At 40.3% G+C, this 15,541-nt stretch overlaps 1 protein-coding gene across 2 annotated transcripts in view; it reads right to left on the reverse strand.

The window, feature by feature from the left end:
* LOC141784416 (protein phosphatase 3 catalytic subunit alpha) overlaps positions 1 to 15,541 on the reverse strand; it is an 89,946-nt gene that overhangs the window by 28,615 nt on the left and 45,790 nt on the right. For both annotated transcript variants that reach the window (XM_074662251.1, XM_074662250.1), the window contains exons 3-8: positions 11,789 to 11,913; positions 11,078 to 11,189; positions 10,510 to 10,655; positions 9,554 to 9,693; positions 5,620 to 5,697; positions 4,504 to 4,598 (exon numbers count right to left, since the gene is read on the reverse strand). In XM_074662251.1, coding sequence (XP_074518352.1) covers positions 4,504 to 4,598; positions 5,620 to 5,697; positions 9,554 to 9,693; positions 10,510 to 10,655; positions 11,078 to 11,189; positions 11,789 to 11,913 — 696 coding nt within the window. The remainder of the gene's footprint in view (positions 1 to 4,503; positions 4,599 to 5,619; positions 5,698 to 9,553; positions 9,694 to 10,509; positions 10,656 to 11,077; positions 11,190 to 11,788; positions 11,914 to 15,541) is intronic.

Genomic DNA, 15,541 nt, shown 5'->3' on the forward strand with positions numbered 1-15,541 from the left:
AAAGTGGAATGAGCAATTACATAACCACAAGTGAAAAGTTTTAAAAGCTCTACATAAAATCTCTGGCAAGACCTTTAGCTTGAGGGGTGTTGATTTGCTTAGTTATTTGTGTCTTAAGCGAAAAATCTGTCTGGTGATAGATTTTCCTGGAGAAAGAAAAAAGGTGCGTCTCATTATTAAGCAGACAGTGAGTGATGGGAGGAGTAAAGAACACACCATCCTGCGTGGTAAGATATATCTGTGTCCCTAAATGAAGTCTGTTCCAAAAACAAACAGAGTAATCTTTTGTTTCAGATAACCACTCCTGCTCACCAGGGTGTTTTATCAACAGAAGGTCAGCCAGTTTTAGCAAGGATGGGTGTGTGGACCGATTCATTTAAGATACTTTGACTGCTACATATTGAGCTCATGAGGTGAAAATGATTTGCTGGGCAATTGCTTGCCAAAACTAAAAAAAAGACACAAACAAAACAGGCTCTTGACATCACTTTGTTTGCTTGTTTGTTTGTATTGTGTTGCGTGGACTGTGAGCTCTGGGAAGATTAGTTGGCATGGCACAAATGGGGTCCTAATAATAAACAACACACCAGACATGCAAGCTGTCATGCTGGTTTTTAGCCGTCCTTACTGTGCAGGAAGGAAGGAGCTCAGGGGGAAAAGAGCAAACAAAAGCAACCTAATATCTAAGATCAAGGAAACACACCTGAAAACAAAGAGAGCAGCCGCAGCTCCCCGGTGTAATACACTCACACCAGCAGCACTGCAGAACAAAGCTCTGTTATGGCATTTCATCACGAGAGGAATTACAAAACAGCGCGCACCAGCACCATCGCTCTTTCCTTCCCATTTCCATTTCCTGTGGTTTGCCCATCACCGCCCTCATCCAAACATGCCCCCACAGCCAAGTCAGATACTGTCTGTTCTCCGGGGAAAAAGTGCTGACTCACAGCACAAAGGCAAGCCTATGTTGCTGCGTGGGCACCGTAGCGCCGCACAGGGTGCCACTAGGTGCCAAGTGAATCGGCACCGGGCCATTTCATATCACACCAGCTACAGAGCGGAATTGACCCAACTAAAGCCAGCGTGACAGATTTGGTCGAACAAGTTCAAACTATGAGCAACATTTAGAAAGGAAAACACACATGCACTGTGAAAGCTTAGTGTGAGACTTCCAACACCCTCGTAATACCATATAATTTAAACAAAACCCAACAATAAAAATACAACAGCAATGTTTGCACTTTTTAAAGAACAGAAATTAAGAAAAAAAAATTAACTGGGCACGTAACTCAAACATTTTCAGGAGCTTTTTACCCTAAATTTTCCAAAGTTTCTTTTTCACACACATCCATAAAAGCATGAAGTGTTCCCTGTTTGAGGAGGGGGTGGGACATGACATCAAAGCAAGTTGTGGGAGCCACAGTGTAATGATTACAAAGGGATATTGGGCGTGTTGACAGACACACACACAGTCACACACGACACTGCTTTGCTTGCTTTGCTATCTGTGACGCCTCTGTTTTAACTCTGATGCTGGCATACATCACTTTCTCTGAGGGACTACACTAACATGCATTTTGTGTTTTTAACTGGTGGAAGAAAAAATGATTTATGGCCACAGTTTTTACATTTATATCAACAATTTAGATATATGGCCCTTCTTTTTTCAGTATCCTTAAAATGACTGGACGTTAACCTGTTACATGTTACTTTTCCAGTTTTACTGCTCTCTGTATTCCGAAATATTTCCTTCAGTGTTCTCACACCAGCTTATCCTGACTTCACACAGGAATATAACTGTACGTGACTGACAGGAAAAAAGTCCTTCTGAAAAATTTTGTTGAATTTTTTTGGTATCTGCAGCCCTCCCAGGAGTTTTGTCCATATCTGAATACAACTATGAGATTAAAGAAGCCAAATGTTTTCTCTTCATCCTTTGAACTCTGTGCATCACTGAAACAAAGTTCAGGGGAAGGTTTTAAGGGCATTTTAAAGCTCAATTATCTAATATTCTTTGATGTAGCTCAAGAGTTCAGCTCTTCTGAAATACATTATGAAATACAAAGAAATAGGTTGCAGGTCATTTAAGTTCAAAGCCCCATCTCACTGGAACAATCTTCCTTCTCCATTGAAATCAACAACTTCCTTCAATAGTTTCGGATCACAATTAATCTCCCATCTACAAACTAGCTGTTCCTGTTTTTGATGGGGGGAATTAATTAATTAATTTTATTTCATTTTCTATTAATTTTTGTGTTCTATTTATTTATTTATTTATCATTATTATTATTATTATTATTACTATTGTTATTATTATTATTAATCCATTGCTGCAATTCTATGTCTATGCTCTCTGGTGGTACAAAGTTCTTATAACCTTACTATTCTGTTATTTATGTATTTACTTATTATGATCATGCTTGAGTGCTGGGCGGGGATGGGGGTATGTCGGGCTGTTTATGTATATCTTATGAAGAGCAGTTTGTATGGTCTGTCTGTCTTGTACGTTTTCATTTTATATTGTGTACTGCAATTGTTTTGTTGAAATATCTGTTTTGTGTCGGGACCCCCTTGAAAACAAGATGCTGCATCTCAAGGGGTTATCCTAAATAAATTCAAATTTACATTATGTAGTACTGATGTAGTAAATTTTAATCTCAATCTCATCAAGACATACTTGATTTAGGACCCAGTCAGGTGATAGTGGTGATGGAGGTGGAGATCATTAGGGATGCATGATATATAGGTATCAATATCAGTATCGGCTGATGTTGGTCATTTTTTTTTAACATATTGGTATCAGCCGATGTGTAAAAGTGGGCCAGTATTTACTCACTACCTGCCGGCCATTTTCAGAGCATCTTTAATGATCTTTCGAGACCCAAATAATATTCTTCTTGGATTATGTAAACACCAAAACTACCTGAGAAGAGTGGACTCTCTTCTTCATGTCACTCTTCCTGTTTTTGATCCAAAAAAACAGACAAAACATACTTTGTTGATTGTATTCGTTTTGAGCGCTACATCCCTTGATCCTCTCCATAATTGTCTTTTCTCAAGATTGTGCCACTCTTTCTTTCTAAACTACCACAACATATCATCTCAGGTTTTTTTCCATTTATTTATCTTTTTTTTTTACTAATATTGATATCAGTAAATATCAGTTATCTGTAGGGCTGAATGATTTTGGAAATTAATCAAATTGTGATTTTTTTTTTACCTATATTGCGATTGCGATTTAGCATACGATTGTTTACTTAACACAAGTTTTAAGTCATTTTATAGTATGACTAACCAACAAAAGATACTGTTAGCATTTAAACAAGTCTTTTTTGCATTTCTTAAATGAAAAAGAAAAAGGAACACTGGAAAAATTTACCAACCTGCTGTTGTCAGTAAGACAAACCATACAGAAAAAGGTGATCAAGGGGTATGGGCTCTACGATCTACTGGATGGATCTTTGTAGCCCACAGGTTTTTTTGCCCGAAAAAACCCCCCAGCATATTGACTTTTGCTGGTTTTAAGGGAGAACAAGTTCAAGTTACTGTATTCACTCCAGGTTTGTGTACATGAAACTTTTTTTTTTCTAATTGCAGCCTTTGCGATTTGAAAAATGCATTCTGTTACATTGCGATGTCGGTCTATAATTGATTAATTGTTCAGCCCTAGTTAATGGCCATAACAGCAATATCAATATCGGTATCTGCCAAAATTTTCATATTGGTGTATCCCTACGGATATTCAAATGTATTTAACATGTTTGATAATACCAATTTAAAAACAGACTGCCCCTAAGACTACCTGAACAAAACCAATAAGAGAAGCTGACTAGCAAACTGGACGTCTCATCAAACTTAGACACAAGAACAGAATCCTTTGAACCGTTCAGAGGATTTGATTTTGAAAAATCTGTCTGAACTGTTCACATGTGTGTGGTCTCTTGTGGTTTTTAATTTGATAAAGATCTAAAAGTCACCTGGCGAGTAGCAGGGCTTCAAAGCAACATTCCAGTTTTCTAGCTCTGAGCTGCTTCAGTCACTGTCAGCTTATCATTTTATTTCTTTGTTACACTTGTTGGTTTGATTCGTTCTCTGAAAATCCCAGATTAGAAAGTCGTGATGGAGAACTCCAACAACAAACCGTGGTGTAAACATCTTGCTCACTGCAAAATAGCAAAGAGCTGAAGTCAACTCGTGACTCAGAGTCAGAGAAGTAGATGTCCTGGACATTTTCTGCAGGGGAAAGTTGACTAAACAAGAGGATAAAGAGGTGGAGGACTGTGTGTGCTCTCACCTGATGTTTGTATACATTGATTGTGGGAACACACAATGTTTTTTATCGACATCGTTCAGACTGTGTTCTATTTAAGTGCCCAACTCTTCAAGGAAACAAAGCCACTCATAGTTATTGACTAAAGCTGAGGTTTATAATAACCAGAGAACTGTGGAGTATCAAGATGCTGCTATTCATCAATGAAAGATTGAAACAGTTCCTCTCCTTACCTTTGTTGTTGTAGACATCTAGATAGTTGGGTGCTGAGAAGATGGTGATAAGAGATGGGAAGCCAGTGGTCTGACTCTTTCTGTACATGCGATATCTGGTAAAGATCCAAAAAAGGTGTGAGCATGAGTAAACAATACAACATTTCATTCACACATTAATCCCTGGTGTTCGCCCTGGGGATATGATTAGCAGTGACAGTTTTTACGGCCTCTTGTTTTCACGGTGGCTGCGTGTTTGTCTTGGGAGCTGATTCATAAGAGAAGGTGGGGGAGGCACCTCTGCCTCGCCTCAGGAGAGTAAATCCTTGTGTTACAGGTGAAACGTGCCCTCAAGAGTCATCGCACTGAACCAACTCAGCAGTCAAATTAAACCAGTGTGATCCCAGCGAACGGCTGTGCTGTGTTTGGTGGTTTGGATGCTTGGAATGAAACAGAGCTTTGGGTAAACAGTCCTGACTCAGATGATTTATTTGCTGCACCACACCTTGCAGCAACTATTTACAGAGATTAGAAAAAAAAAAGGAAAGGAAACAGAAAAAACTCTGAGACATTATTGCATGTGTGGTTTATGGCAGCTCAGGGCAGCCACCTCAGGTGTCCCATGTGACCACGCTGTGGGAGTATAATGGTAAACAACTATGTGTTATGCATCCCACCGGCTTAACCTCCCTTTGGTGATCAGCCTGACAAATCCACCCACCTGGCTCTTAAAAAAATGGATTTCAAAGGAGCTTTCAGTGCCTGAAAACAGAAATAACTGTCTGTTCCTGATGAAGACCAGCTGGGTTTGGTGGTTTTAAACCACTCAAAAAAAAAGTGAAGTAAACAATAAAAAGTGACAAATTTTACACTGTAATAACATTTGACTTGATCTGCACAAATCAAACGTGTCAAATCACATCTGGCTAACTCACTCCTCATACTGGATTCATTTTCATTTCTCAGATTAACCTGGCTTCCCTCAAAGTTCAAACCGCGTCGAACCTGCTCTCCAGACAGGCTCGAGCGAAAGCCAAAAGGTGCACCGGGGGAGGGCTTTTCATCTAATATCCTTGGTCTGAATCACCGTGCCGTGTGACAGTGTGATGGGAGGAGACGAAATGCCACAACACTCACCCAGCATCCTGCGCTTCATGGGCCCGGATGATAGATAATAAGTTATTGTGTTGTAGAAAGTCACAGACTGCAGGGTAGCTGTTGGATGAAAGAGACAAACATTGGTTTAGGCACACATGGTGATAAAACTCTGTAAAACTAAGAAGAGCGATCAATAGAAATAACTAAATAAGTCATGGCTGTTATTGAGTGTTCAGAGAAAGAGTGCGTCTATCATGGTGAAACTGCCTCTTAATGAAGGATGCTGTTGAAAAGTTTGGCTGTGAAAGAAGTCTCTTTCTACATTATCCCTAAAATGTAAAACAGGCCCTTCAGTGTCTAAAAAGCCGACAAAGATATGATGACTCATTCTCCACATAATAACCCATAATATGCTCAGCTTTTAACCAAGCTTTCATACCATAAGAGGAGTAGGTGTGATCCTTCTCAAGTGCTGGATGTTTTTAGAATGAAACTCAAAAAAAAAAGGCAAGTATGACACATGATTCACAGCAGACTGTTTCTTCAAGAAGGAAAAAAAAAGGCGATCACTGGGGAGTGCTGGAGTGTGTTTTATGCTCATGCTGATCTGTTCAGTCTGCAAGCACAACGGTGTCAGAGTTTTCCAGACTCAACCTTAAACTCATCAGAACCGGCTTTTACGGGAAAAATCTGTTGCTCAAGAAAAATGGGGAAAGCTATGGGGAAACATTTTTTTTAACTCTGTTTTCAAACAAGATGCTAAAAAGAGCAGCATTGCTAACAGGCACAGTTGACGCAGTTTTACCATTCACCCTAAGGGGCTGTTAACACGACAACGGTTTTAGGCTGAATGCAAAAGTTTTGTTGCGTTTCAGTTCTTTTTTACACGAAAACGGCGTTTCAGCCGACCTAAAACGCAAAAATTTTGAAAACGACCTCCAGAGTGGGATTTTTCCCTGAAACACCGCCGACACCGTTGCTGTGTAAACAGTAAGCTAGTTTTCAGTGGGAGCGCTGACGTCACACTCCGCTTCGCGCGAGCGCATACAACAGGACAACAGTACCGTTCTAACGGTCGTCGCAAACTACCGTGTCGTGCTTGTGCTGCTCAATCTGCCGACTGTCTTACAACAAAATGTGCATCTTTTGCTCCACTTTTTAACTTAGTATTCCCCAATACACCAGATAATCAGCTCAACTCTACTTCGATGGAGATCTCCCAGAAGCTGCTTCTGGACAAGACAGTTATAGCGCCACCTATAGGCCTGGCATGCTTTCCATGGCGTTTTCAGTCCCTCTGCGTTTTCGTATAAACGCATTTTTTAAACAGCGTTTTCACTGTGTTTTAGCGTTCTCAGATGAAACGTTGTCACGTAAACGGGTCTGAACATCTGAAACACTGAGAAGAGCATTTTTCTTTTACAAATGTGGCTTTACTGAATGATTTTCATATGCAAAATATTAGACTCTTTGGGTTTTCCGGACCAAGGTTGAAATTCTTGGGTGACTTAAAAGCAGTTATTGAATCAAACGAGGGTTTACAGGTCAAACTTTTGTCAGAGTGATAGGTTTAATCAGTGGAAATATTTTTTCTGTTATATTATCCAGTAAACAAACAAAAACAAAAGCCAATCAGTGCAATCAGAGTCTATAAACAAACACTAACTACAAAGAAACCAACAAAACTGTTGTGATCTGATGGAGAAGTGAACCGTGCTAATGCAAAGTACGGGTTATGGTAAGGTACTCAGTTCTGTAAGTCAACGCCTCTGCAGAAATCAGAGCACAGCAATAAAACAACACCCACATGCAGCAATCAAAACCAAACTTGCTTTCTGGCCCCTGACATTTTAAGAAACATGCAGTGATTTTTCTTTTTCATGCAAATTCTGCACAATAAGAGCAGCTGTTTTCAAATCTCTTTTGCCGTAATTCTTTCTGTATAATAAAAATAAAACCCCTGTTGAGGCTTCAGGATGGCTGTGCCAAGACGATGAGGAGTTCAGGTCAAGATTGATACAGAGAACACTCGTATGGCAGCTTTATTGCCTCTCTAAATGTAAAGCGCCTCGGGGAAAGCCTGTAATAAAGTCTTATATAAGCAAATTAACTGGGCTTGTTTCTGTATGCGGGCTTATCAGAGAGTCGGGTTGCTGCAGAGCTAAATCATCTTAAATTCAAGTCGTGTGAAAAGCCATCATGGAAGACTGAAATTGAAGAAGCCGGAAGAGGTTCATTAAGTATCCTGGTTTGGCGAAGACATGACAACACATGCGTCCCTGACAGTCACAACAAACATCTGCTGGGAAGGATGTGAGCAGTTGCCGAGAGGGAATTAAAAATTCGATGTTTTTTTTTTACTTTAGTTGGGGGTTTAAATGAGGAGTAGATGTTTTATTTCTCACTTGATTTCCAGCAGCAGATGCAGACACACGCCATATGGAGCCTGAGATATATTTTGGCCTAGTTTGTTTTTTGGGAAATTTAGCATTATCAAGTTTGTGCATCTCCCATCTGTGCGACTAGAGGGCGGATATGTTAATGAGCTCCTTGGACAACATGGGAGAAATGACTCCATCATGTGTGATCTAAGCTTTGCATGTCAAAAAATCCAGCTTTTAGAGTTAGCATCAATAGTTTGGATTTCCCCCGATGAAAGACAGATGTTAAGAAAATCACTTTCAGGCAGAAGCAGCCGTGGTGCTGAGTAGGGGTGAAAATGAACACGACTATTCAAACATGTGCAATTTCATGCCTGACTTGCGTTTGTAAAAGTGTTACAAGCGTGCCCGCGGCGCTAGAGGGGAAATTATTGGTTGCTTCAAGACAGAAGCAACAAAGAAGCTGATGTTTTTAAGGGAGGGGTGTTGAGGAATGGCTCTCTCAGTCTCATAAATCCTGAATGCCAGTGTGATGCCAATTAGCGAGCATCCCCGCGGGCAGACGACGTGGAGGACACTGATGAAAACAAGACTCTGGAGGAATTTGGACCAAATGACAGAAGGTTAAGCAGGATGCTGGTGTGGAGCAAACACAACAGTCAAACCACTTGTTTGAGGTAATGATGAAGTCACATTACAAGCATTTCACATTTCTGCAAGCGTTCTTTCAATGCAGAGTAAAATGTCAACCTGCAGAGTAACAGAATTAAACTCTGAAAAGATGATTGAGCAAACTCTGCCTTCACTGATCCACACCACGGCACTGCTGGGAGTTTATTTCCAAGCACAGCCATTAAAACACGATTAAGTCAGTAGTTATGAAACACCTGTTAGTAAAGACAGAAAATGCACATCAAGAGACTCGGGACATTTCTGACTATTTCTGCTGGCTCGCCCCAGGCACGCCGGGGCCAAGCGAGCGTCTCTTAGGCCGTAATGAGAGGAGGGAGCGCCGAACGCTCACAGAGACAGGACTGTGCCTGGCGGTAATGTGCCACTTCATTACATTTTGTGACAGTGCGAGCTGCCTGCTCCGAGCACTTCCTCCGTTTGTTCAGTTACTCAGCTCAATCGAAGGCAATGAGGGTTACATAAATACTGGCGATGGGCTAAGGAGGAGACTTTTGGACTACTTTGAGGCACGCTATGTTCTAACAACACTTGATCTTCCAGTCACAGCGGAGGAATCACAGGGCTGAGAAAATGAAGGGATAAGAAATGGAAATTTGGCAGAGAGGTTTCTGAATTAATCAACGTTTTGCTCCATTATTCTCTTAAAACATTTGTTTATCATTACTGAAAAACCACCAGTCTTTTTTATTTTTTAGAAAGAACAGTCATACTAATCAGCAGACACTTTATTTTTCCTACAGGCAGTCAATATGACAAAAAGGAAACATGCACTATAAAAGACAGCTCCTCTAATATTCTGCTTCCACTTTCACTGAATGTAAAACACATTGATTCAAAAGCAATATCTGGATAAAGACACAAACAAGAACTCTCTGAGACAAAAAGTGTGTAACGCTCACCTGTAGAAGTAGGAACAGCCTCGCACTGTGTTGTGTGTGAAATGCTCTTGGCTCTTCTCGTTCCCAAAGTCCTCCAGGGGGTCGGACCACAGCAGATCGCACATTGGTCCGTACGCTGGAGGCTCTTTGAATCTGTCTAGCTGTGGAAGCGGAAAGAAAAGTAGGACTCTTGTCAGCCTGATTGAGTGGGGAAAAAGCACTTAAAGTTTTAGAACTATTACAGAAAAAAATATATTTCTACCTCTGTGTCAGAGGCTGAAGCTGCTAGGATTGTAATTAAATTGTTACAGCGGCTTACATTCTCACTGAAGTGGTTTTAAATATTCATAGCTGAAAAGATATACAGTGTAGAAATCAAAGGAAGCACCACTTTTCCCAGAACATGGAAGGGGATTTTTTTTCAAACATGTGAAAACTCAGGTAGCCATTCTTCGGGAGCATTGAACATAAATGACTTCGCTTTCAGCCAAGTATAGCGGCTTCTTGAACAAAAGCTTGTGGATTACTGGACGGGTTGCATGATAGACACTTCAATAGAGCTGGTTCTATTATGCATGCCCTCTGATTGCAGCCACAAAACCCATTTGGAGTTATTGAATTAGTTTGAAAGCAGGATCCAACTCTCAACATTTTTTAATCAGAGCGCAGACCAGACCTGGCGCTCGCAGTCCCTTGTGTCCAAGTCCTGAGGATCTTTTTGAGACATCCGGAAGAACTGCTTCATGCAATACCAACTACGACTGTTGTGTTCACAGCACATCATGCTAAAATGAACAATCTTTTCCTCATTAACATTAAATGAATTCAAAAAATACATGAAGCAGACAGGAAGCTCCACTTTTTAACAAAAACGTTGTTTTTTTACAGCCATCACCGGCACCTGGTGTTACATAAACACACATAAGCTGTAGCTGTATGAAATTATTGAGAAAAATAGTCTCAAATCAGACACATACTTTCCTGATGTCGTCAAGATTTGTGATTTCTGGAGACAGTCCTCCGTGTACACACAGGAACTGCTGGTTCATAAGTGCAGCCAGGGGAAGGCAGTCGAAGGCGTCCATACATGCGTCATACACCCTCTCTGAATACTTAATTCTACCTGTCATGGGGGGAAACAGGGCAGGGAAAATGAGAGCACGCCAAGTCAAACACCACAGCTTTCAGACATTGGGGCAGTGTGCTAGACAGGGATGGAAAAGGCAGGAATAAGTGCCAAAAAACTTCCCAAACACATTTTAAAAAAAGCACAATTTCACAGGGCTTTTGTGTTTTTTTCCACTACTCTGTCTGAGTCCAACAGAAATAGTTCTGACATGTGTAAATATCAAGAAGAGCAAAAGAGAAATCTGACTGATTCCAGTGCCAGGCCAGAGGGCACTTCTAAGTGAGCGTTTGAGGTTGGTGGCATAATAAACAGCTTTCAGAAAGAATAACTGGCTCTGTACAGAGACTCACAAACCAGACTGCTTACACTCAAATTAGATCAAAGGTAAGAAAATGAGGTGCTGAAGCGTTACTTACATTCCTGCTTAAATGTGAAATACTCTGTTAAATGTCTACATTCATGATTCCCACGCAGCAAAAACAGTGTTTTGGGGTAAAGGATCTTTAAGGCCCACAAGTACAGCACACACTGAAACAAAGAAGAACACAAGAAAGCAGTGGAGAACGGTTAGCGTGTCATCTTTAAAAAAAAGAAAAAAACACACCAAACACAAACCATCGAAGCAGACTTTGTCAATTTCACAGAGTGGAATAATACACGCAGCGCTGCTTATAATGAAACATTTATGTGCTACATTTTGTGGCACATTTCAGGCTCGCTGGAAGAGATGACAAACCTTCAGAGGAGCCATCAGCAGACAGGCACGGCACATTCCATTAAAATATGTTTTATTAATAAAAGTATAATGTTCTAGACGATGAGATGGCAGGAAATATATATCTAAATAAATTCCGACCAACGTCCTAGATTAAAAACGTATTTTGCTTCATATTAAAAATCTCTCTCTACATAACCCTGAGCTACACGGTGACATTTGAAGTTATTACAAAAGCCTATTACAGCTCCGATATCAGCAGCCTGATTTGATCTACGCTCAAAGAAAGCTATTAATAAACACAGCTTCTGTTTGGCACATGGTGTGTGTCACACTTGATTAGGCCCTTGTGAAGACGAAATAAAAAAATAAAAAAATAAAAAATAAAAAAATAAATAATACACAGACTCACTTCAATACTGAAATACCCTCTGTCAACGTAGTCCCCCAGGAAAAGATAGCGCGTGGATGCTGGTGATCCTCCTACTTCAAACAGCTTCATCAGGTCAAAGAACTGCCCATGGATGTCTCCGCACACTGCAACAAGGCAGAGAGAGGAACAAAAGCACGTCAGGAAAACAGCTATTTTTAGAGCTGAGAAACATCAGATGATACCTTTATGACACTCTGAGACGATGTTTGCTTATTTCCATACTGACTATTAATTCTGAAGTATGACGGCCCAGTGCATCTTCAATGTTCGACCACGTTTGCAGCACGATATTAATATTATTACAAAGTAAAGCTAACTCAAATAAGCTGATTTGTTTGTGGCTAAAATTGGCTGATTTATGGACAACTGATCCTTGTCAGCTCTGCAGCCCACGCTCATTGCAGAAAATTAAGCAAACTAATGAAAAAAGCAACAGTTGAATAAAGCCATTTAGCACAACAAAGGCTGAAGTGTCCCTGATAAAGATGAGGAAATAACTGGATGAAACACAGAAAAACTATAACATTTGTCATTGTTAAGATCACACGTCAAACTGTTAATACTTCAATGCACACCATCTTCTTTGTGAAACAGATGTCTAGAATGGAAAGGCATGAACAAAAACTGGCTCCAGCTTGCGTTCTTATGCTTCGCTTTTCCAGCACATCCTCTTTCAGCCTCTTTATGACCTTGAGGTGTTTCTACTGGCTAGTAAGGCTTAATTTGAACAGCTCTCCCTCTGCCAAACACACTAAAAGTTCATTGGCTGAAACCACTAAACAGCTCTCGGTTGTACGCCTTTCTAAACATGCCCCGTTAGCTCTGATGCAAATCCGGCTTGTTGTGGCAATTACAAACAGATAATTGCTGAGAGCATGTGCGCTTCATCCTAATAGTACTGACAGTCTGTTTCTCCCAGGAATCCCAGCGCTGTCAGCACTGTTAAAGCCACTCTACTGCTTGACTTGTTTCAATCTAGTGTCATATCAGTTCTGTGAAGATACTAACAACACGGCAGCCAGCTGTTAAAAGGCGTCAGGGGAGAGTTCGGAGACAAACCCTGCTTCTCATTACAAGAAAAGAACCGCAAATCACTTGACATGGATTGCTTTCCCATCACCCAACATGACCCTTTCCTGTATTAGTCTCTGGGGGGACGAGGGGAGCACAGGCCAAAGGAGATTTGCTGCTCAGCCGCCACTGACATGCTGACAGGATGCATGTGGGGGCGTCAAATTCAAAAGCGTTTTGTCACTTTGTAGATTCTCTAAAGGTTGGTTCAAAGGGTTAGCTATGTCATCTATTATTAAAAAACCACCTCGTTGGTCTTTGCCAATGGTGGATTCTTTTTTTTGAGTATAAAGCCATTGTGAGAGCTTTCATCATGAAAGAAATCTTATCTGCATATTTTTGAGAAATAAAAAGTAAGACATTCAGAGTCAGTCTCTGGGATTATAAGCGAATTGTCTTTAAAGCTGGAGTCCGTTTACAGGGTGATACAGAGAGTAAAAAGCATTTATGTTAATGCTTTATCAGCATTGTAAGGTTTTTGAGTTCATAGTAACTGAAGCCAGTCCATTTGTTTCTATTTATAGTCTCTAGCACACTGGTGCACACTCCGCGTGTAAATATGCAAATAAAATCTTGGATGAAGAGATGGGAGCAGATTTTGGGAAGAACATTCTCCGGTGTTCTGTCTTTCTCAGAGAAGCTATCTTACTGAAAAATAGGTTTGTAAACAAGATTTTGCAGTTTGGTGTTGAAAGCAACGATTAAGCTCCCATGAGGAGTTCTGAACTAGTCATAAGTCTGAGGATGATACTGATGCTTCTTTGTGACACAGAAAACAAACATGATCATTAATGATGAGACTGACTGTTGCTTGGAGTTATTCTTCATGTCTAAAATCACTGTAGCAGGGTTGGTGTCGTGTGAAGTGATGAACGGTGAAAGGCAAGCTGCCAAAACAGCCTCTTTTCTGCAGTAAAGATTTTCAGTGAGTGATGAATCTGACTGCTAGGAAGTAGCAGTATGAGATTTTTCACACAAAAAAAAACACACAACTCAGACACTCACAGGACTGAAAAAAAGAAACAACAGCTACTGCTTTGTCCACAAGGGGCACAATAACTTAAAGTTCCTCCCAGGAGCTTTTATTCCCTCAATTCAAGAGGACGTTGACTGTCTATCATTATGATGTTTGTTGCTGTATGAACTGTATGTAGCAGAAGGAATTACAATAAGATCCTGTGAAAAAGTCTTTCAGGGAGAAACCAATTAGTGGGAGCTGGAGGACAGCGTTGGAGAGCAATTATCTCAAGTTACGAGCCTCATGAGACAGCTCTGAGAATCAGCTCTCCTTGACTGTATCGTAAACCTCCACTTTACCATTTGTCTTTTATTAAACCCACACTGTGTAACTGTATAAACCCACAGTGGGGACCAACTTCAAAAAGGAGTTTTGCTATTTGTGTCCAATTTCTAAAAGATCCCTCTACTCCCCTGATGTAGTCGAGCCAGCACTACAAACATGTAGTGATGGTTTATTTTGGGTTCATTGTGAGGCTCCTAAAATGGATTTATGTGGAGAAAAATGTGCTTAAACAAGAAGCTATTTTTCATGTTTATTGTCCTTTACTGGTATTGTTTTCTACTGAATGTATTATACAGAAGATGATTTAAATCTTGTTGTGTTGGACAGTTTGTCAAACCAATTCTAAAAAACCCCTGTGCCCATAATTTACTATGTAGTGCAAAACCAGTCTCTTGTTTTCAAGTGACGGTAAAATACCTTGGGATAGAAGCCACAATCGTACAGCATACATGTCATATTTCTCATCAAAAGGCACTGGATTTACCTCTGCTGTCAGTCATTTGCATATAAAGTCTCATTTGAAACCAGATAAGGTAGATCAATCATTCATTTTGCATGTACAATTTGAAGTCACATTTTCATATTGTGTTTTAAACTTGTCCCAGACTGCTGTTTTCTTCCACTAATGTGTTTTCAGAAGCCAGTATAAAGCGTGAATGACCAAAACATCACAATCCAAAGCGCAGTTGACTCTTCCTACAATAAATACACGTCATCATGTTTCACATTTACCTTTACAAGATTTGGCAAAGATAATTCTGTACTAAGAAGAATATGGGTATTTTTTTATTTTTATTTTTTACATATTTTTTTGTTTTATTTCTTAGCAATTTAGTTAGTCAGCTTGGACACAAATCTATACATTTTATTTAAGTTTGGGATACAAAGGTTACATTGACATATAAAAAAAGTTTCAAAGAAAAGAAATAACAGAGAGAGAGAGATTTCTCCAGCAGAGGGGAGGAGAATGCTTAAGTTGAAGAGCCATCACTGCTCTGTTTTTGGCTGTAAACAGCCACATAGTTCCATGCACAAGCTTCCCATCTCAGAAGGAGACAAGACTAAGTGGCTCGAGTTCATTTATCAAGGAAATGTTCCAGCTACACTCAGTGAAACTGTGCCTGTGTGTGCTCGTCACTTCACGGCCGACTGCTTTTCCAACTTTGGACAGTACAACAGAGGGCTAGCGAATAGACTGGTCCTGAATCCAGCCGCATTACCATCCATCCGCCAACAAACCTGAGACCCTGGAAATGTGAGTATTCTAAATGCTGTGTGCTGTGGAGCAGATGTAAGAGCTTTTCCTCAGTGTCCCCCCTGTCTCTGTGTTAGCTTCAGGATGCTAACTTTACCTGCGG

This window comes from Halichoeres trimaculatus, unplaced genomic scaffold (assembly GCF_033239565.1).
Source record: "Halichoeres trimaculatus isolate MK-OKI-2021-1 unplaced genomic scaffold, fHalTri1.1 fHalTri1_scaffold_22, whole genome shotgun sequence".
Lineage (NCBI taxonomy): Eukaryota > Metazoa > Chordata > Actinopteri > Labriformes > Labridae > Halichoeres > Halichoeres trimaculatus.